This window comes from Pangasianodon hypophthalmus, chromosome 7 (genome assembly GCF_027358585.1).
Source record: "Pangasianodon hypophthalmus isolate fPanHyp1 chromosome 7, fPanHyp1.pri, whole genome shotgun sequence".
Lineage (NCBI taxonomy): Eukaryota > Metazoa > Chordata > Actinopteri > Siluriformes > Pangasiidae > Pangasianodon > Pangasianodon hypophthalmus.
This window is the reverse complement of record NC_069716.1, coordinates 27,368,268-27,396,187: the sequence shown is the minus strand read 5'-3', so window position 1 is coordinate 27,396,187 and position 27,920 is coordinate 27,368,268. Positions and strand designations below refer to the sequence as shown.

Sequence of the window (27,920 nt, the reverse complement as noted above, 5' to 3'; positions counted from 1 at the left end):
TGTTATTTGCACGATTGCATTTACTGCATTTTATCCACGGTATGTACCCACTGCATTATATTGCATGCATCATGCTGCTTTCCTCTACCTGTATACTGTTAATCTCTATTGCTATTTGCACTACTGGTTGGATGCTAACTGCATTTCATTGTCTCTGTACTCAAACTTAAGAGTTGCCAAACTGTTCCTGCGCCCTGTGTGAGGGAATCTGCAGAGCAAACAAAGCTGGCCATGATGTTTCACCATCATCAGTCTACAGACAGTACTGAAATAAACTCTGAACATCAACTTTACTGTAAAAGGGAGAAGTGCTGTAACAGATACTGCGTCTGCTGCAATATTTATGAAGATGGATTTGGGATCCAGGAATCAAAGACACCAAAGTCAGCTTTACTTACTAAAAATACAAAGAGATATGTTAAGGACCTGGTTTCTATATTCAGATGCAGCAGAGTTCCTGGTGAGAGCTCCCTTGCTTGACAGATCTGAGTCAATATTGATCTCGGTGTCTGGTAAAGGCACGTTCTGTCATTCTCGCAGTAATATGCTGGTTTTGAAAGAAGCTTTCCAGCTATGACATGTTCAAAAGCAGTCAATAACCAGGCTGTAAACAGACACTCAACGTTCAGGTCACGTTCCAGGTTTAAACTTCACTTTGCAGACACAGAGGTTGAAAGGATAACTCAGAGGCAGAACAATGATAGAAAGTCCTCTAAGGTCAAAATAAAAGAACTGCTAAGAAAAGGCACCCAGTTATTGCATGTGTCAGAGGTGATTTAAAATAAACACGTGAACGCCGTCATGTGCAAAGCCCAGGGAGGAAACTATTTAAAATGAGTGTTTTGGGTGCACTAATTGTTCTGCTGATTTATCAAACCTGATATGTCAGAATTTATATTTATTCATTTATATTAATTCATTCTAACATATAATACATTCTACTACATCATCATTTCTATAGTGTAGGGACTAGTATAGTGGACACTCAATCTTAGTGTAATAATATACAGATTAAAAAAATGTGCCATTATTTAATGGTGAGGGTTTTTTTTTTTGTAAGGAGACATTTATTTAAAATCTATGGAAGGAGTCTCCAGTGTGAGAGCTTTGTAATAGTCAGTAAGTTACAGGAAATAACTTTATAGTTTTTCAGTAACAAGCTTTTTTGTCTTATCAACTTCAACAGAAAAAAATAGAGGTTGGTATGGTAATGACTATTTATAGCTGCTATAATATAATTCAGAACAGGAACGAACTCGTTTCACAGACGTTCCACGCAATAAATGTAACTATAAATGGATGAAAAGTATGCTGTGTCGTTCTTATAAAACAATTGCACTGTTTCAGAATTGCTGCAGTATTAGGGGATATAAAACACTTCAGGACATGCTGCTGTTGGTACATAATCAACTTCGGGCTGGTAGCAGTAACTCCGCTTCATCACACCACCCTGTTGTTGATTATTTTTCTATAACAGCACACCACCAAGTGCTCTTTTGAGATTCATTATAAAACTATTTTTAGTTTTATTTTAAACCAACTTGTTTCTCCCAAACACATGCAAAAAGGCAAAAACACTGGTTTCAAAATTACTGGTACCCCACAGTTAACATTTGGTAAAGCCTCCCAGGAGAGAATGAAGAGAAGAGAAGGAATTTTGTTAAGGGAAGCATTTTCTCTAACAGGCTGAGCTGAAAATGTAAATTACTGAGTCTAATGTTCTTTTTATACAGATGAGTTTTTTGCCTGTTCTTTCTTATTGTTGAGACAGAAAACAAAAAATGTCCAGTGGGCACAAAGGATAAACCGAGAGAAAAACATTTACAGTAACAGTGCTTTCACCCTACAAACAGCTCTTTCCATCCTTCTGGCAGGTACGGAGGAAAATATCGGGCAAAGAAGCAAAACGGAATTAAATGAGTTAAAACAGAAGCCTGTGCAGCGACGTGTTTCATTTTTGCTTCAGGAAAAGGCTGGGTGCTTCACAGCTTTTCTGCAGGAAAATAAGTGGCACTGAGTGGGTGAAAGCTAGCTTCCTATCCACTGACAGAAGAAATGGAGGTTAAGCACATTATATAGTGCCCTCCACAATTATTGGCACCCTTCATTAAAATTTAATATATTAAAAGAGTAGTGAAAATTTAATAGCGAAATTCAGACCTCAGACGTGCAGACTACAGATGGCTGGGCGGGATTTGTGTGAGTGGGGTGGAGTTTCGCGTGAACAAAGACGATTCTGACCTTGAACATATTTCCTGGTTTATCTACGAATAGGATTATCAGCGTTAGCTAATTACAGAAAAGCTGCTACAAAAGCTTTTCTGCTGTTTTATGGCTCAGTCTATAAAAGATCTGATGATAAAAGAAATGATGGTGCTATGGTAAAACTCATAACTCAATCCATCTGAACATCTGAGAAACAGGTTAGTTTCTTTTCTGTGTCTTCTGTGAAGACAAAAACCGCAACTTGTATGGTTACAGAGAAACCGCTACGTATAAACTCCTTTGTCCTGAAGATGTCGGAAAAGAGAAAGTTACAGCTTTATCCCTGACTGTTACAAAGCACTGACACTGGAGACTCCTTCCATAAATGTTATATAAACATCTCCTTACATAAAACTTCACCATATCAATGATTATACACTTTTCTTTGTTAAATAGCAGCATGTTTTTTTAATCTGTTTATTATTAGTCCAAGGTCACGAGTCCCTGTGAATGAAACGAGAACGTATTAGAATGATCGTATTAATATAAACCTGTGATTAAGGTTAAGGTTCTGTGCTTGTGACCAGAAGGTTGTGATTTCAAATCCCTGGAGACGCTGATGAACAAGGACTTCAACCCTCACCGCTCTACTTGGGTTGTTTTTTGTTTCACCTTCAACTAAAATCAGGCATGAATAAATATGTTAATGTAGTTTACAAGCAAAACCTTTTTATTATGGTACTGAGATTGTGCAAATGTTGCTGATTGGCTGAAAAGCGTCAGCAGAAACGCTGCAGTATAACACTTGGCACCAGTGTGTCTTCCTTCAAGCGTACTTAAGCATGATGTTAGCAGACGTGAGCGTTTCTGCTAACCGAACAAAATGCTAATGAACTTTACAACCTCAGATGCTTCAAGTCTCACTGATATTGTTTATATTTATGGATCATCACATCAGTATCAGTATCAGTACAGAGAGAGAGAGAGAGAGAGAGACTTTTTCATTGTCAGACTGATGGTGATGTGGTGTGGATAAAGCATCAAGCATCCACATTAATTAAAACTAATGATAAAATCCACATCATTCATATTTCAAAATTCATTTTTAGCTTATTATGTACATCCGACAAACCCAAGTGCTCCGGATATGCCGGATATTTCCCGGCATATTTTGCTGATGCATAACCAAACAGCAAAACACATTCAGGCAGAGCGGCTCTACGGGAAAATAACGAGTCAGGGTTTATGGATTTAATATTAGGGAGGGTTTCACTTTTTCCTGCACGTCTCTGAGAAACACGGCGATCATTCGTGATACAGCGGCGTCACACAGAAACGCAAGCACAGCATAATGCAGAGCGATAAAGCTGCTCAGGCTTCACACCCAACACAATGGAGGGAAAAAGTTCCACATGACATGCAATTAAAGATTTTTCCATAAGAGTAGCAACAGATTGTGCTGAGTCATTTCTTTTATTGTTGGCCCGAGTAAGTTCTCGATGACAGACTGTGGATTATTTAAAGGGCAAGAAAGAAATTTACATTTAGCCATTTTGGAAGGTGATTTTCTTTAAAATGACTTATGAGTGAGACAGAATTACAGTCACAGAGTTGCAATATCAAATGTTAAAGGCTTTGATTAAAGCCCAAGAGTTATAATAATAATAATAATAATAATAATAATTTATTTATAGAGCAGTGTAGCTCAAATGATAGTAATTACGTTAATTAATATAATTTATATCACAATGCTGTTGTATTCTGGATTGTGATTGGTCAGAAGGTGTTGATTAATTTTCTACAACAGCAGCTCTGACAGTAGTGCAGCTGCAAATCACAGCTTTATATTAATTGTATGTATAGTAACAGCTCATTCATATTGACTTGTATGGCTGATGCTTCACATAACCACGTTAAATGGTTAATATGGCGAGTTTTTGCTGTAAGGAGATGTTTATTTATAATTTATGGAAGGAGTCTCCAGTGTCAGTGTTTTGTAACAGTCAGAGATAAAGCTGTAACTTTTCTAAATCTTCAGGACAGAGGAGATTGTGGTTTCTCTTTATCAGTAACATGACAAGCTCCGATTTTCTTGTCTTTTTAACTTCAAGACAGAGAGAGAGAGAAAAAAAAGACAAGACTGGTGAGGGAACGACTGTTTATAGCTGCTCTAACATAAGTGCAAACAGGAACTAACTTGTTGCATGGGCATTCTACAATATTACATATAAGTAAACAGATCAAATAAATATCTGATATAAATATAACAAGAAAAAAAAAACCAATTGTTGGAAAATTGCTGTAGTAATGGGAATAAAAGGAATAAAACACTTGCTGTGATTTGAAGATAATTGAATATTTTTGTATAACAGCACAACATGGAGTGTTTGTTCCTTAAATATAAGAAATGTTCTGTTTCCTGGTTCTCACTGAATGAAATTGGCTTTTTCACCAGGTGATTTTTATTTGCACTCAGCCTGACCATGGATTGATATATTCTTAGCTGACAAGCTGACAAATCATGTAAAAAAAAAAAAAATGGAGGATGGATGGGATCGTGATTTTTCACATCATTTTAACTCGGACACCTTGCGAAACATTGGTTAAAACATTTTCATGGAAAAAAAAAAACATCCTGAATAATGAACTGGGCTGAAATTGGTGTGTTGGTGTGTTCTTAAAATTAACATGAAAACCTTGAAAACAGTGTGTAAAAAAGACTTTTGTTCATTTGTACATATTTTCATAGATCAGCTGAGGTCACTACAGAATACAGCAAACATGTATAAGGTGAGATTTTTCAACAACAAAAAAAAAAGTGTACAGCTCTACACCAGTCAGTGGGTCATGAGGAAGAGGGGAGCGGGCGCTAACCTGAGGCGTCATGCCGTGACAGAGGTACAGGATGGGGATGTTGTCCGAGTCTGGCCCCTGATCCACACACAGATCTGGCTTCAAGCTATTCTTCAGCTGCACAATCAGAGCATGCAGAACAGTTTAAAAAAAAAAACACACAGAAAGATGAGGTGAGAAAGAATCATATTATGAATTCAGAATCTGTTTCATTCGCTCTCCTGGCTAATGGCCACTGTGCTTTCCTGAACACCCTGGAGCTCTTAATCACACTAATCCATAAAGGAACAGCAATTAGCAAATTTCTCCACCAGCCTGTTGTCGTAACAAATAAAAAAACGAGAAATGCTAATGGTAATGTTAATATCAGCTGCCTGGAGAGGGGAATATAATATTGTAGTGTTGTTGACAAATGCACAGGAGACTGGAATTTTGCTTACAGATAAAACAGGTATTAAAGGAAAAATCCAGCCTGAACCACAGTATATTCATCTTTATAATTAACACATCATCTTCAAATGTGTCCAAGATTTATTTTGTAATGAAATTCTGTGGTTATTTTTTAGTTTGCACTGCTTTCATCAACATGTTGGTCTCTTTTCACTTTCCTACATCACCCTACAATGGCGTTCGACTACCGGCTGATAGCGGTATAGTGGGATTTAGCCCTCGCTTCATCTCTAGCTAAAGAGAGCGATGCAGCAGTGCTTTAGTCCTTTAGTCTGTCCAGCTCTCCCACCTCCTCATCTGTACACTCTGCTCAAACTGCTCAGCTTCCAAAGCATCAACTTTCACGCTAATACCAGCGTCATCAGCTCACAGATCTCTAACATGTCGAGCTGAGTCTCTGCCACATCTCAGCTGCATTGCATTCTGGGATTCTGAGTCCAGTGTTTGCTTTAACGTCCATTTTCTCTACTTCTATGCTGGATTTCTCCTTAATATGACGTTAAACATCGCTGGAAAATGGTGACAAAGACAAGAAGCTCTTGCTCTGTTTTTAGGAGCTAATAACTAAACCTGTCCACTATCCCTTATGTTTGAGATCATTGACATTTTTTTCCTCCTATTAAACTCCAGCATTCCAATAATCCCACTGAAAATGGGAAAGATCTTCTGATCGATTTGGTGTTCAGAAACATGAAAGAGTGTGTTTACCTCACCATAAGCAATGGTGTCAGCGTATGTTCGCATTTCAGTGTAAATATTCTTCAAGAACCAGCGGAAGGGCCGACACTGCAGCCTCTCCCTCAGGAGCTTCCTCTCACTGATGTCTCCAATATCGATTCCTGAGTCCTACACACACACACACACACACACACATACACACACAGTGATGACACTTTGAAAATCATTTGCCACCAGAACTGAGATGAAAAATCTCCCATGAGAGAAGTACAGCTCACGAAGACCAACAAGAGCTTCTGCAATGCTGCATCGGCTCGATCAGATTTACTCAAGCAGTTATTTCTTCACATTTACTTTTGCAATATCATTCCTTTAACCGATCACTGAAAGCTGATGTCATCACTGTGCGCCACTGATTCCTCCTACTCCTAAAACACAATGCACTGGTTCCAGATAGGAAAGCTGTTGTGGCCCTCTGTGTTTCAGGTTATAAAACAAAATTGTTCATCTAATTGATCCTGGTCAGGGTCATCACTAGCAGGAATACACAACCTTGGCAGGAAGCAAGGCATCACACACCATTTAGAGTAACCAATCAGCCTACTGGTTTTGGGAGATGGGAAGAAACCGGAAGGAAACCTGAGCTCAGGATCCAAACCCTGAACTTCTGAGGTGCCAAAACTTTAATATGACCACATGACCACAACTTTTAATACAATTTTAATCTACTGCTGCCATTGGTTCTATCTGCTGGGTTATTTTACCTGCAGTGGAACGTTCCAGGCCATGTACACATGGTTCTTGAACTCGTCCATCCACACTTCAGCCACTCGGAATGCGTTCCTGCGCACATTAGCTGCCAGGTCGTCTGTGTACGGCTTGTGCGCGCGCTCGATGTGGGCTATTCTGGAACAGGGGAGAACCTCCACACTACCCCCACACAGCCACACCTGGGAACACACACACACACACACACACACACACACAAAGACTAGTTTATTTTTCATCAGAAATATTTCTGAAATGAGAACACTGTAGATTTCGCTGTGGTCACATCCATGGAAGGCAATATATGAGAATCATGAGGTTACACTTATAGCAGAATGTCAGAATCTTTCTGAATTCTGTCTGAAACTGGATAGTTGAACATTAGAAAAACACCAGGTGATGTTTTTCCAATCTTTATCTATCCAATTTGAGAGAACCTGTGCCCAGTGTTGCCTCAGATTCCTGTTCTTGGCTGACAGAAGTGGAACTTCCAAAGTTCTTCTGCTGGTGTAGCCCATCCATTGCAAGGTTTGACATGTTGTGCATTTCGAGATGCTTTTCTGCTCACCATGGCTGTAAAGAGTGCGTATTTGAGATACTATAGCCTTCCTGTCAGCTCAGACCAGTCTAGCTATTCTCCTCTGACCTCTTTCATCAGCAAGGTGTTTCCGCCCCAGAACTGGATGTTTTTCTTTTTTTTTTCATGCCATTCTGTGTAAACTATAGAGACTGTTGTACTTGAAAATCCCAGAAGATCAGCAGTTTCTGAAATGCTCAAACCAGCCTGTCTGGCATGAACAACCATGCCACGGTCAAAGTCACTGAAATCACACATTTTCCCAATTCTGATGTTTGATCTGAACATTAACTGAAGCTCTTGCCCTGCATAATTTTATGCATTCCACTGCCACCACATGATTGGCTGACTGGATAACTGCATGAATGAGCAGGTTATCAGAGTAGTGTTTATAAATGATACACAGTTTTATTTCTTATTCATACTCTACTATGTTTTTAATCCATAGGATTATGTTAAGGAAATGAAATAATATAGTGGTTAACTTTGCTTCTTGCTGAAAAATATAGTCAAAACTATTTACACCAACAGTGTCCAATCTTATTCGCAAAAGGGCCAACCAATCAGGAGCCTGGATTCTATCAGTTAAATCAGTGTGCCACCTGTTTGATCAAAATGAAATCCTGCAGCCAGGCTTGGTTTATCTTTTATTTCCCATGTAAATTACATTTCTAAAACTGCATATTATTCCACAGATTCACAGTTAATTTATAGTTAATTTCTAAACTTACTGGAGGCAATGACATAAAAGAAGTCGAAAGATGGCAACAGTTTTGGAAAACAATTGTGCCCATCCCCTCCATGTCATGATATTGTCGATTGATTTACGACCCTCACCTTTCCGAATGCAGAAAATCCAGTGTTCCTACAAAAAAGTTTAAAAATTGGCCGGTGAAGGAAACATAAATCAGGCTTAATGGTAATAGGGAGCATTGTAAGGTCGTCGTTTTGGCATTAACCCAGCTGAGATATCCATCTCACTAAAGAACTGAAGGTGCCAATTGCTCTAAATGTCACGAGTCCAAAAAAACGCCCATTGGTGGTCATTTATCACAGTTTATTAAGCTGCACAGAGCAGATTAAACCCTTTAGAAAAGCCTCTGAGCTCAGGCTACAAGTGAGCTAGACCATCAGGAATGAAAGGAAAGCTATAACATCAGTTTTTGAAAGTGAAATTAAAACAAGGAATAAACAGTAGAACAGAAAGTCATGTCTGCGATAGGCTAAAGTTCCATCCAGGACACTTTCCTGACCTGCGCACACGGTTAATGGGATAGACTCGGGATTCACAATGTCCGTGACCAGGAATAATCTCCGTATTCAGAGTTAAGCGTGCATGGCGAGAATTTAATCGCTATTCGGACTACAGACGAAGCTACAGACTCAAGTTCTACTCAGAAAGTCACACAAACAGAGGCGTGTCTCAGTTACACACGATTCTGACCTTGAACTTATTATGAAAATATTATCATAGCCACCAGGGGCAGTTCCTCGCTGGGCCACTGGAGGGCACCATCACTCACTGTGTTGAACAGATTCTTCTGTTGTTTTCCCCATTTCCTGTTATGATCAGTCACACCTATGTTATATTTTTTTATTGAGTTCCCTACTTAAGTTCCCTTTGTTCCCTCTTTGTTTGTCGAAGCATTAAGTTTGAGTTTGTGCTTGTGGATTTGTGATTGGTGAAATTTTCGTTATCATTTGCCGTGTGAATAGTTTTTGTTTTTCAAGTTTTACCCTAGCTCCTTGTTGTCCTAGCTTTAGCCTAGCTCCCTGTGTCCCAGTTTTCTGGTTTTCTCTGTGTTATGGTTTGTTTCTTGGCTGTTTTTTGGTCCTAAATAAAAAAGTTCTGCACTTTGCATCCGTCTCCTTGGACACCCGTTATGACAAATATTTCTCATGTTATATCAGCTCAAGCGACGAGTAGCATTGAGTCCAGCTCCACTGTTTGACAGTTTGATGTAACCGCAATATGTCACGCTGAAATGTACTCAATAAATACATAAATCGTAATCGGAGATTTTGCAAATATTATACGGGTAGAGTTCTGAATGAACTTAACATGAGCTATAAGTGTAGTAGGTGAGTGCTCGGTCAGCTTATCCTTCAAACTGTGGACACGTTTTCTTTACAGGAGAGCACATTGAATTAACCAAAGCATTATTTTACTAATTTAACAAATAAAAATAGCCAATTAAAAGCATGATAAAACAGATTATATGTCATGCATACTTTACAATTTCATAATAAAATTGTGCCACAAGATACAAAATAATACTGTACTGGATCAAGTGCTATTTTATAAGCTGCTGAATAATGAAAGCAGAAGTGTTGCGTATTTAATGACAAAGTTTGGACCTAAGTTACTGATTCTAAATATAGTCCTGAGTCTTTACGGCTGATGAATGAATGCAGAATAGAAAATGATTCGTCTTTATATAGTTTAAAGGGAACAGTTTAAGGATTTCTTTTCTTATTTTTTTCCTCTTTCTTTATTAGAAATTGATTCTGCACACAATATTTAATTTCTCATGAGAGCAGATTTACAAGGAAGTGAGAGGCAGTGTGTATGCTGGAGTGTGTTGGTGTGTGTGCTGGAGTGTGTTGGTGTGTGTGCTGGAGTGTATTGGTGTGTGTGCTGGAGTGTGTTGGTGTGTGTGCTGGAGTGTGTTGGTGTGTGTGCTGGAGTGTATTGGTGTGTGTGCTGGAGTGTGTTGGTGTGTGTGCTGGAGTGTATTGGTGTGTGTGCTGGAGTGTGTTGGTGTGTGTGCTGGAGTGTGTTGGTGTGTGTGCTGGAGTGTATTGCTGTGTGTGCTGGAGTGTGTTGGTGTGTGTGCTGGAGTGTGTTGGTGTGTGTGCTGGAGTGTATTGGTGTGTGTGCTGGAGTGTGTTGGTGTGTGTGCTGGAGTGTATTGGTGTGTGTGTGCAGCTGAGTGCAGTATAGGCTCACAGCTTACAACATGTTTGCACAGAAATTTGCTGAATTAGCATATAGTTGATTATTCTATAGCACAAAAGTACAATAGGTCAGATAGGTCTGCTGTGTGTGTATGTGTGTGTGTGTGTGTGTGTGTGTGTTCGTGCGTGTGTGTTCCGCACCAATTCCCTTTCATCCACCCACTGCACTCCTGCTGAGTGTCACCACCAACATTCATTTTCCCCTCAAGATCTCTCTCTCTCTCCTCCTCCCCTTTTCACTCTCTCTTTCATTCTCTCACGCTTCCTCACACCTGTCTCTTAGACACACTATTCCTCTCTCATTTTCTGTCTTTCACTCTCTCTTTCACTCCCCCTCTCTGTCCCTTTCCCTTTATCTCTCTTTCACTCTCATTCTCTCTTTCACTCTTTTTCTCTCTCTAATTCTTTCTCTCTTCTGTCCTCCCTTTTGCACTCTCTCTCTATCTCTCTCTCTCTCATCCTCCCCTTTTCACTCTCTTTCATTCTCTCACACTTCCTCTCACCTCTCTCTTAGACACACTATTCCTCTCTCATTTTCTGTCTTTCACTCTGTCTTTCACTCTCCCTCTCTGTCCCTCTCTCTTTCTCTCTCTCTCACTCTCATTCTCTCTTTCACTCTTTTTCTCTCTCTAATTCCTTTTCGCTCTTATATTCTCCCTCTTCCACTCTCTCTCTCTATCGATCTCTCTCTCATTTTCTGTCTTTCACACACTCTCTTTCACTCTCCCTTTCTATGTCCCTCTCTCTCTTTGTCTCTCTCACTCTCATTCTCTCTTTCACTCTTTCTTTTTGTCTCTCATTCTCTTTCTCTCTTCTATCCTCCCTCTTGCATACTCTCTCTTTTACTCTCCTCTCTCTCTCTCTCTCTCTCTCTCTCTCTCTCACACACACACCCTCTCATTAACTTTCTTTCTCTATTTTTCTCTTTCTCTTGTATCCTTTTTTCTTTTTCACTCTCACCCTTCCTCTCTCTCTCTCACTCTCCCTCACTCTCTGTCTCTCTCATTCGTTCACTCTCTCTCTCTGTTTCTCTGCATTATGTGTTGTATAAATGGAAGAGAAAAGAGCCAGCAGAGATTTACATTTCCTCAGTCACACTGATGTACTCGTGTGTAGTTGATAGCTGTTGTGTCGCAGCACAAAGAGCTTTATAAAAGACTGAACAGAGGAACGGCTTCAAAAACGCAGACCTAAAGGAAAATATTAGGGCTGTTCATCCACCTCTGTTGTGCAAATTAAAAAAAAAAAAAGACCCTGACCAATATAAAGAACAGAATGAATGAACGAATGAACGAACGAATGAATGAATGAATGAATGAATGAATACCTCACCTGCCACACACACTGAATATGAATGTGCTGGTCGATGTTGTGATGTTGTGTTTCTGTAATGTGTGTTTGTGTATTTAATGTCTGGTGTTCATCAGCAACTGTAGTATGCAAATCTTCCCCAGGGGATGAATGAAGTTCCTCTATCCATCATCCATCCATCCACCCATATATACTAACCTTCTGATAACTAGTCTGTGCATTCCAACCATCCATCCATTGAAAATCCATTCATTCATCAACTATCCAGCTTTCCATCCATCCATCAAAAAATCCATTCATTCATCAACTATCCAGCTTTCCATCCATACATCCATCCATCTATCAATAATCTATCTATCTATCTATCTATCTATCTATCCGTCCGTCCGTCCGTCCATCCATCCATCCACCCATATATACTAACCTTCTGATAACTAGTGTGTGCATTCCAACCATCCATCCATCAAAAATCCATTCATTCATCAACTATCCAGCTTTCCATCCATCCATCCATCAATAATCTATCTATCTATCTATCCATCCATCCATCCATCCATCCATCCATCAAAAATCCATTCATTCATCAACTATCCAGCTTTCCATCCATCCATCCATCATCTATCCATCCATCTATCCATCTATCCATCCATCCATCCACTTATGCTAGCTGGTGTGTACTGCAAACTACAGGTCAACCTTGCTCATAGCATCCGTTTATCCATCTTTCCATTCATCCATCATCCATCCATCCATCCGTCCATCCATCCATCAGCCATCCTACATTCATTAAGTATTTTATGACAGACAAACCCCAAGCGTCAGTAAGACCAAAATGATAAAAGCTAATCATCTAAACATCTGCCATGTGAGTGAGCTGTCTTTCAGTGTGTCTCTCTGTCGTATCTGCAGTCAGCACATGGCATTATGTTTCCTCAGGAGAACCAACACTGACAGCAAGAATCCACATTAACTCCAAAACAATGTTCATTATGCAAAAAGCAAACAGGGAGGGGACAGATGTTCAGCGCTCTGATTTGCCAGCAGAATGGTTCATTTGCATAATTATTGACAACAGTGCTGATGAGCCGTGAATGAATGATATCTGTTTTTCCTCCAGCAGTCAGAACCATCCCTGTTTTTCTGCAGATCTGCAGTCAGAGTTCCTTAATGCTGAAATAATCTGCTAAACCCATTCAAAAGCCAGGAAGTTTACTAAAGGGCAGCTTTCTTTTCTTCCTGACTGCGTTAGCTAGTTTCCAAAAGAGCAATAGTAATATGCTAATTCTATTCACGCTGTAATAATTCTCTTACTCTACCTTTGCTTTGTTATAACTATGCTCTCTAATATCACTCTTGTTTTATACTGAGTCTTGTTTTATATTTATCTTCTATCTATGCATTATACATCTATTTACACTGTTATAACTTTGTCTACACTGTGTATTGAATCTATGCTCTGCTCAAACGATAACTATGTTCTGTTTATAACATCTCTTATAAATAACTGTGCACTGTCGTAATGGTATTGGTAGTCTGTAATAATTCTATCTGTGAAAAAATACACACATATGCAACTTATTTGCAGAATCTTCTATATAATGAATATCTACATTCTGTCACAAGCATACTTTCACTTGAATGCACTGTATGCCACGCTCTGCACCAATCGTATTGTTTCGTTCGATATGAGGCTCTCGATTCGTTATTGAACAAAACATTCAACAATCTACATAATAAAATCTGCTATTTGTCATAAATGCTGCTTATTTTATGTGAGATATATATAAAAAAAAAAATTAACTGAATCAAGCCCACAATGAAACACGTCCTCTGAAAAAATAGCTTCCTCTTTTATCTCGACTCAGCAAAAGCTACAGGGATTAAAAAAAAGCTTCTCTTAAGCGCAATGTTTTTCAAACATGCTAGCATATTAGCATACTAGCTCCTATGTTCAGCAGCAAGCAAGAGCTGGGAGTGGGAGATTAGCCCTCCAATCCATAATGTCTCGGCTTCCCAGTAAGTTACGCCACTGACAGCCAGTGAGTAGTGGACCGAGACATTAAACTGTGCCAAATTCACCAAATATACGTACAATACTCCACCGGTAATAGTGCAAACACACTGCTATACGGCTGTGTTGAATGTTTTAAACAAACAAAAATGGAAACCTTCGGCACATATTCCGGCAATGCTCATTATTGCTGTATTAAAATGTATTGTATCGAGGCACCACCGCATCGAACTCGCATCAATTTAGAATTTTGTTCATTGTTACACCCTTACTACATTCGTGTGTGTTGTGTGCTTGTGACAAAACATTGATATTCATTTTATAGAAGGTGCTGCAAATTAATTTGTGTCCTAATGTGTTTCTTTGATCTCATATAACACCTTATTTTAACTATTTGCTCTTTTATAACTCAATTTATCCTCGGTTTCAAGTTTAGGTTCTGTTAAATCTATTTGTATTATAACGTATCTATGCACTATTATAAGTCTATGCTGTGTTATATGCATATCTGTGCTAACTCCATACTCTGATTAAAGCTCTAAATATGTTCTGTTACAACTCTGAACATGCTCTAGTGCCACTCCATAGGAGCTCGGTTTTAGCTCTATAATGTCACAGCGACAAATTACTTAAGGGAGTCCCACCTATATTATTTCTTGCATATTATTTTATATGAACACAAGAACAAGAATGAACACAATTAATATTTATCTTGGATGAAGGAAAAAAAAATTAATAAGCAGTAAATAACAACTGAACCAGACCTATATACATAATCTAAACAAGTCAATAATGAATGAATGAATGAATGAATGAATGAATGAAAACTTACACTGATGTTGCCCCAAAATATTTCTTTATAGAGCCTGAAAAATGATCATTAAGCTACGACGCCTGGTGAAAGTTTAAACTCTGGAAAATCATTTCTTCATATAGTTCTGAAAAGATTTGTAAGGTGATCGACGTTTCAACCACCTGAGTGGTGATTATCGTTAAAGTCAACCGTCATAGCTAGTAATAACAAGCTAACAATTTAACGTGTGTTAGCCTAACACTTCTTACTCTAGATGCTAGCTAGCTAGCTAGTTAGCCACTAACCTTTCCCATTTCAATGAGATCAACAAGTGGATGCAAGAAAGTGGACAAACTGAATAAATCCAATGAATTAATATTAAATTTTTCCTTGGGTTTTGCGCCCGTTTCTCTTCTTGTCCTTTTTTCCTTTATTCATTTTTCTGCCTCAGAAAGATGTTAATGTTTTTTTTATGATTTTATGATGTTAGTTACATAAATTTACTACGTAAACTGCAGTTTCTATTCTTTTCATACCACAACACATCCCACTGTGACTGTCTGATACGTAAACCTTTTTCCCAGGGGCCCGAAGTGACTGATAATACAGCTAGGTGTCTATGCTCTGTTATAGCTGCATATGCTCAGGTATAACGCTGTGCTCCTTTATGCCAATATATTTGTTCTGTTATAACTATATCTATATTCAGACAGTATATTCATCTTCTTTTATAACTCTATGCATTGTTGTTACTCTGTTGGTAGCTTGTGATAAGCCTTGAACTTTGTTTATGAGCTGCTTAAATGTTGGTTCATGACAATTATCGTTACATTACAGTTACTGTCATGTCATGATTTTAATCTCAGACGCATATCTATCCCCGCTTAGCAGTATCAATATCTATAAGAGTTTTATTACTCCAGTGGCATTTCAGGTGAGTCACAGAGCAGAGGGAGGAGTGAAAAAGAAAGAGTGAAAGTCTCTGTGCATTAGCGTTAATCAGACGAGAGAGAAACAGGGGTTTAGTGACACGTTCAGTTCCGCCACAGCAAGAAACAGACTTTAACTGAAGAGCTTTAGGATGAAGACAGCAGATGCAGCTGGAAGCTCCGCTGCCAAGGGTCATTATTCTCTGACTGTGCTAAATCCCTCCATACACACACACACACACACACACACACAAAATTAAAGACACTGCCTTTTCCCATGCACTGAGATGCACGCAAGGCCTCAAAGATGCTACATCAATAATGAGCAATGTACACACATTTGTGTATCTGTTTGTGTGTGTGTGTGTGTGTGTGTGTGTGTGTGTGACCGCCTGATCAAAAATCCAGCAGCATCTGTGATTGGCATTGTACACGACTGTCAAGCTCCTGCATTCAGTTCCTGATGCTGCTTCGGGTTGATCTTAGGCATATTTGTTCATCATCTTGTTCTTAGCATTATCCCTGAGTTTGTGTGAGTGTACATACAGTGTGTGTGTGTGTGTGTGTGTGTGTGTGTGTGTATATCCAAGACGTGGCTGTCTGTCACACAAAGTGCCACATACTGAACAGCTCAAAAGTTTCGGGGATTTACGTGAAATAATATTCGGCATTTTTAATTCATTGAATCAACTTCATTAATTAAATTGCAAAACCTGATTTCAGTCTGATTAAATTTTCATCTGAGTGTCTGCACTGCAAATTACAAGAGACAAGATCTAATTTGGATTTTAATAGCGTAAGTTACTTTTAATAGCTAGTTAGAATTCTGACTATTTCCTTTCAATTTGCATTATAATTTTATTAGATACATGACAAATGCATTAGGTAGTAACTGAATTCAATAATAAACAGATTTATATATTAATTAGCTAACAAATGATAATAATAATTAGCCCAGAGCTTGTTGCAGTATAAAATGTTGGGGTAATTCATATTTAATTGGCACCGCATATTTAAATATTTAATTAAATATGTATTAATCACATTTGTCGTAGTAGAAAACTACCACATAAACTACAGAACATAAAAATAATTTCACTTTCATATGCAAAGTGATGGGATGGGGTTACACATTGTTTTGCTGCTATAAACAGATAATCTGCCCACTCAGAAAATCAACTTAAGCACCTGCGTAACTCAACTCTGAATACGCAGAACTTTCCCTGCATAAATACTGATGTATATTTTGAGCATACGTTGCCAGATGTTAATACAAGATATCGATTTTTCCTTTGAATACAAAAATATTATGAACATTTGTACTGAATTTGTGCATAAACGCTCATCTCGGTAAGCCTTACATTAGTGGCTTGCAGAAATGTGATTTTATCACGCCTCATTAACAGACAGCGCTACGTGGTTCTGCAAAACTGATAGCAACAGCCTGCAGCGACCAGATGGCTGTTCTTTGTGCAGAACCATGTGTGTGTGTGTGTGTGTGTGTGTGTGTGTGTCTGGCACATTCTATTCAGACTGTGTTTGGTAATTATAGGGTCAGCAGGATGGATCAGTGATGCTCAATGTGAGGGCTAAAGGTTTGAATGAGTTACCCGCAATCACACCTTGCTCTATAAAAGTGCTCTACGCCTACATGTTTTAGGATCCCGTGTGTCCCTGAGTTAAAAAAAAAAATGTCAAAATGTAAGACAGACTGTATAAGTTCAGTTTTTAAAGAAATGTAATGCAATACATTAATGTGAGGAAGGGAAATTGATTCATTGAAGCATTATGTTTCTTTCATGAACAATTCAGTAACAGTTCTGTGAACATTCTGCAAAACATCATAATCACAAGTGCATAAGCTCATAAAAGGAAAAGAATTTTTTATTATTATATTAATATTAATATTAAATGATACTTTTTGGTATCATGTGTATACTTTTTTCTGGTTATAGTTACCTTTAATGTTGTGGAATGTCCTTAAAATAAGTATTGCTGTGTCGGAAAAGGTACAGTTACAGCTTTTACAATGCACTGACACTGGTGACTCCTTACATAAATATTAAATGAATGTCTCATTACAGAAAACTTCACCATGTCAACAATTATACATATTTTTCTTTGTTAAAAAAAGCATGTTTTTTAATCAGTGTATTATTAGGATTAGATTATGTGGTGCGTCTGCCATGGAAGTCCCTGTATATGAGCTGTTACTATGGAAACTATAGAAACCTGTGCTTTGCAGCTACACTATTATCAGAGCTGCAATTTTAATCAAGACCCTCTGACCAATCAGGTTCAAGAATTCAACAACGCTGTGGTACAGCTGATTATAATGACTTATTTAGTATTATGCAGTTATTATGGTGTGTGTAATGTCATACTGCTACAGATATAGTGAACATCAGCAATACTGCTACACTGTATTGCACAGATGCAACTGTTGTGTAAAATATTACTTGTGTCTAGTTTTGTGAATGTTCTCTATACACAGAAACGTCTTACCCTGATTCCCAGCTCTACATTCTCGCCTCCGTACACCTCCATGCCTTCATCCAGAAGCCCGATCTCCTCAAAGTACCGCCGGTCCACCACGAAGCAGCCAATCAGAGCAGGACTCCTGTTAAAGATATTAAGACAAGCAGACTTCAGATTAATGATGTGTACTGTGCAAGATAAGATGTTACTACATTACGAGCTTACGAAAAACATCATCATTAACAAACACCATCATGTCAACCCCATCATGAGCACATCATAGGCTTCAGAAGGCTGCAATCGGACTGGCTCTCAGTACGTCCACGTATACAAACACTGCAAGACGATTAGTGTTTCAGAGCAAAATATAGTCGCCAGACTCAAAAAAGAGTTAAAGAGTTTTATCTGAAGCACTTAATGGCGAGTAAACAGGGCATTCTCGCATGTGAGGAAGAGGTCTGTGATCTGTCAGTCAAAGTGACCTTCAAAGTGACTTTCTGTGAAAGAAGTAGTTTCTTGACAAACGTACTAGTCTCTAGTTTGTTGACTAGTAGTTTTTCTTGGTAAGATAATTAATTAGTTAGTTAGTTAGTTACGAGCCAGGGCTATGGTGGGCTTCGTATCTAAACAAGTAGAACTCGACACAAACGTCGTCCACAGGGATGCCTCTGCCGCCAACATGTCTAGTCCTTCTTGTTACTAATTTGTATGCCAGAAATACCCTTATAATATACTTCAAACAGGAAGACATTTGACCTTGCTGTGACCTTGACCCTGTTTGGATCAATTCCAAAGTCTAATCAGTTCATATGCTGGTTACAAAGATAACTACATATAAATCCTAACAAATGTTAAACCACTCGTTATTGAGATATTGTGTTAACAAGAATCTCGGACAGACGCACACACAGACAAGCTGAAAAGAGACTACCTGCTCTACCTAGTGGTGAAGGAATAAAAAAAAAACCCACCAACAACGAAAGGTTACAGACAAATTTTTAATTGGTTTATGAGGTGTCTGCCAAGCAAGTCCCTGTGTAAGTTGTTACTATAGAAACAATAACGTATTATACTAAGTGCACGTGGCAACTCGAGGCTGAGGCAGGCTGAACACAGACACACAGGAGGCAGGAGTAGTGGAAAACAAGGTGCTCTTTTATTCAGCTCTTTAGTGAGGGGAATGTGAGAGAGGTGCAGGGTGAGAGTGATGAAGTGAGGGGTCGTGGTCATCCTGGCTCAGGGCGAGGTGAGTTCCTGCGGGTTCCTGTGGCCATCGGGGAGCAGTCTCTCTGCGCAATGCTGGTAGGGAGCGTGGTCTTCGGCGCTGTCGTCGGTCTCTACACGAAAGGGAGAGAACTGGGTCAGCACGGACATGAAGACCAAACACACACACACACACATATCATAGTCATAATCAGGATCATAGGTCAAATCACAAGTAGTCAAAATCACACAAAGATAATCCATAAACGTAAAACAAGGATTCAGGCAAGGTCAAAACACAGAAGTATCTAAAACACAGAAACAAGGAATCATAGCAACCAAGTGGCGCACGTTAAACAATGACGAGACTTCACAATGAAACAAAGACACAAGAGTATACATGTGCAAACTTATGATAAACAAAAACAATCAGGTAATAGAATGGGGGCGGAGACAGGACTAAAACAAAACCCAACACATACACGAGCACACGGCGCTTGTCGCCATGGTAACCCCTGACAGAACCCTCTTTAGTTTTTGTTACACCCTGATGTGCTGTTTTATCCTCATCATTCATCTTCAGTAAGTGTTTTATCCTGGACAGGGTCAAGCTGAATCAAGTGTCAAATCCACCTACTGCATGTTTTTGTGAGAGCAGAGAACAACGAGGGAACCCACATGGAGATGAGACGAACATGAAAAATCTGCACAGACAGTAACCCAAGCTCAGGCTTGAACTGAGAACCCTGGAGAAGACCAAACTGACTCACCTGTGTGTGTCTGCTGTGCCCTTTTATACTCTCCTGAAACCATGAGGAGGGTGAGGAGTTGCTGTCGTTATCATTGGCTGCCAGCTGTGTGTAGTTGTGCCGTCCCGCATTGCAGCCATGTGCTCCCGTGCTGTCCACAACAACGGAGGTGCTGAAGTGGCGCTGTCCATTCAGCATCCGAGCGGCGGGCGTGTGAGGAGCGTGTAGTGCTTTTAGTGCAGAGGATGCAGGCCCGCCGTCACAGTGGACAGGTCGTCGTAGTGTTGTTTTAGAAAATTAATCATTACCTTCTCACCAGTCAGAATCGAGAATCTCCAAGCATATTAGACCTTTTTGCAGTCTAACTAACCAAAGATGCCTAAACCTGTACATAAAACATACTGCTCAACATTAGTTCTCTAGTATTTTTCTGCTGACGGAGGTGATTCTGTGGTACCTGATGGGTGCTGTGTGGTTCTTCTGACTCCACCAGCTTCTGGGTGGGTTCAGGTAGCGACACCAGAGCTCCCAGTCGAAGCCGTGTGCTGAGAGAGGATACTCGTCCACCTCAAACGTGTCATATTTAATGTTGTCGAAAGAAGGGGATATGACACGCCGTCGGTCCTCCTGGATCCTGTGCAGGATGGGTTCAGCCCTATAAAAATATAAACACACACACACATGCACACATTATGGACACTACTATGGTTCACCAACATGGTTCTACTTGGAGAGGCAGGACGTAAGTGTGTAAACTCAGTGGTGTCTTTATTGAGTGTAATCCACAAATCATAGTCATAATCAGGATCATAGGTCAAATCACAAGTAGTCAACATCACACAAATAATCCATAAACGTAAAACAAGGATTCAGGCAAGGTCAAAACACGGATGTATCTAAAACACAGAAACAAAGAAACAATGACGAGACTTCTCAACAAAACAGTGACACTTATATGACACAAGATGCAAACTTATGATAAACAAAAACAATCAGGTGATAGAACAGGGGGCGGAGACAGGACTAAAACAAAAACCAACACAAACATGAGCACATGGCGCTTGTCACTGTGGGAATTGTGACACGTAGAACAGGGTCAAGCTGAATCTGGTGCCAATCCCAGGAATACTGAGGACCATTCCATCACTGGGACACCAGATCATCACAGGGTATCATGCACACACACTTTCACACACTCATTCACACATAGGGGCAATTTTTAAGTGTCAAATCCACCTACTGTGTGTCTTTGTGAGGGCGAGGAACAACAAGGGAACCCACACGGACACGAGAAGAACATGAGAAACTCCACACAGACAGTAATCTGAGCTCAGGATTGAACTGCTAACCCTGGAGCTGTGAGGCAGTAACGCTACACGCTGCATCTTTGTGCCACTCTGCCTTCATTCTTGACCATAATAATATCAACTGGGCACAGTGTGAAAAAAAAAGGCAAAAAAACAGAGACTGAAAGCTGAGAGCACCTATTTAATCCAACAGTATGCTTCTCATGATCTCACTTCAGACTCCATCCAAAACATTCAGGCATTTTTTCTTACTAACAAAGACAATAATTGCGTACATAAGAGAGTAATCCTGAACAGCGACAAATTTCAGTCCCAATGAGACAACAGAGTGCGAGGACGGTTGTTGTGTGTCTTTATGCTTCACTCCAATATCAGACTGAAAACTGCTGTCTTAACACGTGTTGACAGAAAATCAAATTACACTGTGTGTGTAAACATGAATTCATTCCTCGGCTTGCATAATACATTTACAACCTGGAAGTACTAAGACTTTCTGCTAGGTCACAGACTGTTCCCAGGAGCACCCACAGACAAGACTAACTGGAATGATAAGCTGGCAGTCTGCTTGTGAAATATAAACGCTGCACAAACTGCGTGTTCATACTGCTAGGGTCTGAAACATACACAATATCTTACGGCCACTCACCATCCTACATTAAACTCCACATGGGCATCAAACAGAGCCACGACCGGCGCACTGGCCGCCCTCCAGCCGCTCACACGGGCACGGATCAAACCCTCCTGCCTGGTGTGACGCACCATCTTAATGAAGTCAGGATGCCGCTGGTTAGTCTCCTCCACAAACCTCTGCAGGTTTTCCCTCAGTTCAGCTACAGAAGGTGAGACAGACATAAAGAGAAAGAAAGAAATGAGATACAGAGAGGCAGAGCTACAAGAAAATAAAGACCTCAAACCTTGCAACAGAACATTTAATATTACTAGTGTTCATTTAGATTTTTTTTGTCTTTTTCCAAAGTAAAAAATACTGGACAAATGAGGCGTAGTAATTTGCGTGCACGCATGACAGACGAGCAACATACAGTCCAGCAAAAACCTCATTCGGCACAAAATGCAGGCTTGTACTTTTAAACATATTGAGAGAAAATAAACACGCTATCCAGATTTATATTTTACAAAATATACTATACAGTATTTTACACTACAACTCTGAACCAAAACAATGGCCAACATCTTGCTGACTTTTTGTTGAGCTGTAAACACAACGCGCCACATTAGAAACTTCGTCAGAGGAGGATAATGATCACGTAGTACTTGTTTGTTTTCCTTAGCCTGCATTAATTCTGTATTAATGCGCTAAATAGCATAACATGCATTATTTCCTGGTGAGTTGACTAATACATTTATAATTTGTCCACGCCTATGTACTTGTTTTCGTTTTAACTGACAAATAACCGTAGTAAATTAAATCAAATTTAGTTTATTATTTAATGAAAAGAAAAATAATTTGTATGATACTTGTACAGCAGATGCTCCACATAATCTAAGGCTAATTTAAAAAAAAAAAAACTCCTCCAAATGAAACCATCACTAGCTTGCCAAAGCCTTTCTCCTTCTCTGACATACAAGCACAGACATAATCATTAACATTATTTATATCAATAGCATTAAAAAAAACATTAGCTTTATATCAACGTCTGCAGCATAAATCAGTAAGTTATTTGGTGTGTCAGTAAATTGCATGTAATAACTGGCCAAGTAGAATGAGATGATATAAAGTGACTAGTTGAACTAAAGTTAATGAATAAAGTTAATGTTGGTCAGCATACGTTCTCAGTCAAGGAGAACACAAATCATTCCCAAGTTTTTATCCTTCATCTTGTAGCTGCTGGAGTCCAAATTCTGCCCAGTTTTTCTATTCACATCACTCCTCAAGTTTCTTCTCTGCACTATCACAGTGACAGGAGCCTGTCTGAACACTTTTATTACATTTTAATTTAATTCCCAGTCGCTCCCCTCAATGCACCAGAGCAGTGTTTACTGCAATAAAGGCCACATCACTCACGGCCCTGTCTGTGACTCTGTATTGGTCTCTGGGTGAAGGCCGGTCATGGTTCCACTCCTGTCTGCTCGCCGCGCTGCTCATCTTTCTTTATTAGACGGGTGCCTATTATCCCGAGGCACAATGACATGAAGATTCGGGCGGCATTTGGTTAGCAACAAGTAAGAGATAACACCCAACCATGTGTCCTGAGAAAATACCAGACTAGACGAGACGGAAGCAAAGAACACTGTAATTCAAAAGTTTGTTATTTTCTGTTCTACCACAGCTCTCTACAATTCAAACTGATTGTTCAGATTGTTTAGCTGATAGTCGGAGTCTGCAGTCTCACTGCTTTGTATGAGTCAGAGGTAAAGCTGGAACTTTATCTTCAGGAGTTTACGAAGTTAGTATTTTTTTCTTTAACATGACAAGTTGCATTTTTCTGACATATTAACTACAAGAGAGATAAAAAAGGAACGACTGTTTATATCTCTTGTGCATGTTCCACAATGTTAAATGTAACTATAAACAGATAAAAAATGATGACTTGACAAGCTTTAATAAAATTTTAAAAATTGTAATTGTTGGCAAACTGCTGTAGTGTAAGAGGAACAAAACACTTCGAGACATGCTGTTAGGGGAAAATAATCAACTTCAGGCTTGTAACAGTAACTCTACGCTTCACAGACATTGATTCATTTCCAACACTAAATGTCGTTGCTTGTTTAATTTTGAAGTACGTTGTATGTTGTATTATGGCTACAGTTATATGGCCACAGTTTCTGTGGTCTTTTCTACACACCCAAGCCTATAAATAATCAATTTATGCATAGTATAATAAAATTATTAGCTAAATTCTAAGTCGACTGTCAGTCATAAAATGTTATCATTAAAAAATAAATATGACAATCAAAAAACTAAGTTTACAGAAGACAGCTATTGAAAAATAAATTTAGTAATTCTATTAAGGTGGAAATTCACATAAATTCCATGATAAAAACTGATAAAAACGAAAGTGAACATTAATGTAATTTATTTTCCTTACTCCTGATAAATGCCCGAGGAATACATGCAGGAGTACATAACCTAAACCGTTATTTATACTTGTTGCCATGGTTACACTCCAGCATGCTCACATAGGATCAGGAGCATTGACTTAGAACTGTGATTATATTTTTTTTGATCAGATCTACCTTAAGAGGTGTCTCAGTACTGTATATGAACACCTGTTGTCCAATTTTCCATTGCCATGGTAACAAACTGTAGGACCCTGGGAAGCTACAGGATGCTGCAGCGGCTCAGCCTTCAACACTTGAGCCTAAACCTCAGTCATGATTTTACACTTCCTAGACACCACAAACATCCGTCATAATCTTTAAACACATACACACACACACACACACACAGGAGCCTGTAATAAAGTCGCAATAAAGTCTTCAAACCCATTCGCACACGGCTTGTTTTCACAGTGTTAGGGTTGTACAATCAGCTGGTTAGCGTGCTGCTGACTTTCAAAGTGTAGATTACACTTCGGATATTGAAACACACACACACACACACACACACACACACACACCAACACCTTCCATGGTTTGAGACATTTTATTTCCAGCATTAGATATAATAGCCAGCTAAATATACACAGCACTGTACTAGTATTTAGCTTAGCTAATGTTACTTCTCAAGGTTGCTAGCAAGCTAGCTAACACTACACTAAACTTTACACTGTGTAAACCAGTAGTCAAGGTTGCTAGCAAGCTAGCTAACACTACACTAAGTATTATACTGTGTTAACAATTAGTAAAGGCTGCTAGCAAGCTAGCTAACACTACACTAAATTTTACACTGTGTAAACCAGTAGTCAAGGTTGCTAGCAAGCTAGCTAACACTACACTAAGTATTATACTGTGTTAACAATTAGTAAAGGCTGCTAGCAAGCTAGCTAACACTACACTAAATTTTACACTGTGTAAACCAGTAGTCAAGGTTGCTAGCAAGCTAGCTAACACTACACTAAGTATTATACTGTGTTAACAATTAGTAAAGGCTGCTAGCAAGCTAGCTAACACTACACTAAATTTTACACTGTGTAAACCAGTGGTCAAGGTTGCTAGCAAGCTAGCTAACACTACACTAAATATTATACTGTGTAAACAATTAGTGAAGGCTGCGAGCAAGCTAGTTAACATGACATTCGTTTTTACACTGTGTAAACCAGTAGTCGAGGTTGCTAGCAAGCAAGCTAACACTACATTTATTTTTACATTGTGCTTACAAAAACGCTTTTAAAAATCTGATGTTATTTCGTGTTTCATACTATGTGGAGTGACCTTGGGTGTTTGAAAGGAGCTATAAAAACTGAACCAAAAAATAGGTAAATAAATCTGAAAAACTTGTGCTTGTATGCTGTTAAAAGGTCACTCAATATTGTGATATAGTGAAACTGTGATATTTTTTGACACTTCTAACCCTCACTCTACCGCCCTAAAGCCTTAAACCCACATCCACGCTGAAGACCTGAACTCTTAAAATGGCCTGCTGGGGTTGTGGGGATCTGAATGTAATGCTTTGTACAATAATTAGAACTTAATCAGATTTCTAATTATTGCATCAGTAGCATGCAAAACACACACACACACACACGCTGCCTCTCCTCATTTTTCATCTCGCTGACAGATTGGGGAGAAAATTAAACTCCACAGACTCGTGCTGAGTTCATTTAGAAAACTCAAGAGACAGCAGAGAACGTAGAGTGAATCAGATCCTGATTTCTCATCACCTGATTCTAACACATCAGGACTTAAATTCAGACTATAGCCATGAATTTGAACATGTTTGAAAGGATTCAGTATATATACTATACAGGGTTATATTCAGTACACTAATACAAATGTAATGCTATAAACCCAGTGCTAACATCACATCTGTTAATTATAGTTCATCACATTTAATTCCTGCAAATTTATCAGAAAATCTAAAAGTATATATTTCCAGCTGCTGTTTTTTTTCAATAAAGAGCAAGGACGACAATTTGTTTGATTGTAAATATTCCATAGAGATGTCAATAATTTTGCTGTATGTGTTTTATAATAAAATATAAAATATAATTATTTAGAAAGATACTAAGTATGGAAATGTTTTTATAATCAAATATAAGTAATTTCTCATATTGTTTGATTTAAGAAATTTTTTTGCTCATTTTATGGCATGTCCGAATAATTCTGGATGACCAGTTTATATGCCAGAGGATGTTTTTAAACTTAACTTTAATTTTATCTATGTATGTATGTATCTATGTATCTATGTATCTATCTACCTATCTATCTATCTAGTCTACCACTGAAGCACTGTTTCGGTCTGAAATGCAGTCTAGAAGTTAACTGGTGATAAAATGATGGGTAAATATGCATGTGGGCTTTGAAGGCCAAACATTTATCTCTTCATTACTTTTGAGTCCTTGAGCCTTTTCATGGCTCTGTGGTTGACCATTTCCACCTCTTCACTGTGGCTTTTAAGATGGAAAAAAAAACCCAGGCGCAGAGTATTTCAGACTGTAGATTCGTGCAATGTATCTGTGACAGTCATGTCAGATGATTACACTCAATGACACGCTCACTAGGTTTGGACTCCATTTGGTCTGATATTTTTCAGATACATTGAAAACACATCTATATCATAAGCAATGGCTGAGAAGGTGCACATGAAATACAGGAGATGGAATACTTTCTCAATGACTGGTTTTTCAAAATGACTTTGGAGTAGAAACTAGAAGTAGACAGACTAAGCAAATACTGTCCAATCAAAGTATAAATGACAGGAAGGGACAAAAGACAGAACCGTAATTGCTATTTGGAAGAGACTTGACCTTAAAAAGTATGAATGGTGTTTCTTATCTATCTTTAATTGAGCAGGTTCCTGTGTATATGCATAACAGATTTATGCTTTTGATGAGCCCCCGTGCTATAAGGCTCAGCCATACTGGTTTCATAATAGTAACACTGATAGATAGTAGAATTATTTTTAGTCCTCCCATTCAATATCCTATGGAAGTCTGTTTCAGTCATATAAAAGAAAATATTAAGACCTCCGTTTCTCCTTAAAACTTTCTGCCATGGACTTGATTGTTGTCATGATCGGCGTCTCAAATCCCAAATTGAAAACCTCACCGTACATTTATTAGTATTTACAGTATTAATCAAGAAAATACAGAAGACTGGTATTTAAGTATGTTTAAGAGGTTTTTAAAATTCAAACACTAACTGTAATTGAAAAAGCCTTAGTCTTAGTACTCAATAACAGCCTAGAATAGTACATACAGTAAGCATGCGATTTGAGACACGAGGTTAGTTTGTTTAATCAGTTGTGGACACGGTGATACATGGTGCCAGACGCCTCCACTATTTATGCTGGTACTGAAATACGCAGATGTGTTACGTTAATTTCTGAGGACGTGCACAAGTGACGCACCAAACAAGCGCAGGATACATGTAGCAGCCATCTTGCATATGCATATGTGTAGTTAACAGCAAGTAAAAATCAGCATTTATAGTGCTTCTTTACACACTGCATGCTGTTTGTTGTGTTTGATTAGTGTAACCAGAAGCACTAAGTTGCAATGTTTGATAATTAATAAGTAACTGTGAGATGT

General features: G+C 38.8%; 1 protein-coding gene across 1 annotated transcript in view; it reads right to left on the bottom strand.

The window, feature by feature from the left end:
* galnt18a (UDP-N-acetyl-alpha-D-galactosamine:polypeptide N-acetylgalactosaminyltransferase 18a) overlaps positions 1-27,920 on the bottom strand; it is a 73,076-nt gene that overhangs the window by 9,284 nt on the left and 35,872 nt on the right. Inside the window, 6 exon segments of the mRNA XM_026946563.3 lie at positions 5,080-5,175; positions 6,217-6,354; positions 6,951-7,136; positions 18,039-18,153; positions 20,421-20,618; positions 21,917-22,100. Coding sequence (XP_026802364.2) covers positions 5,080-5,175; positions 6,217-6,354; positions 6,951-7,136; positions 18,039-18,153; positions 20,421-20,618; positions 21,917-22,100 — 917 coding nt within the window.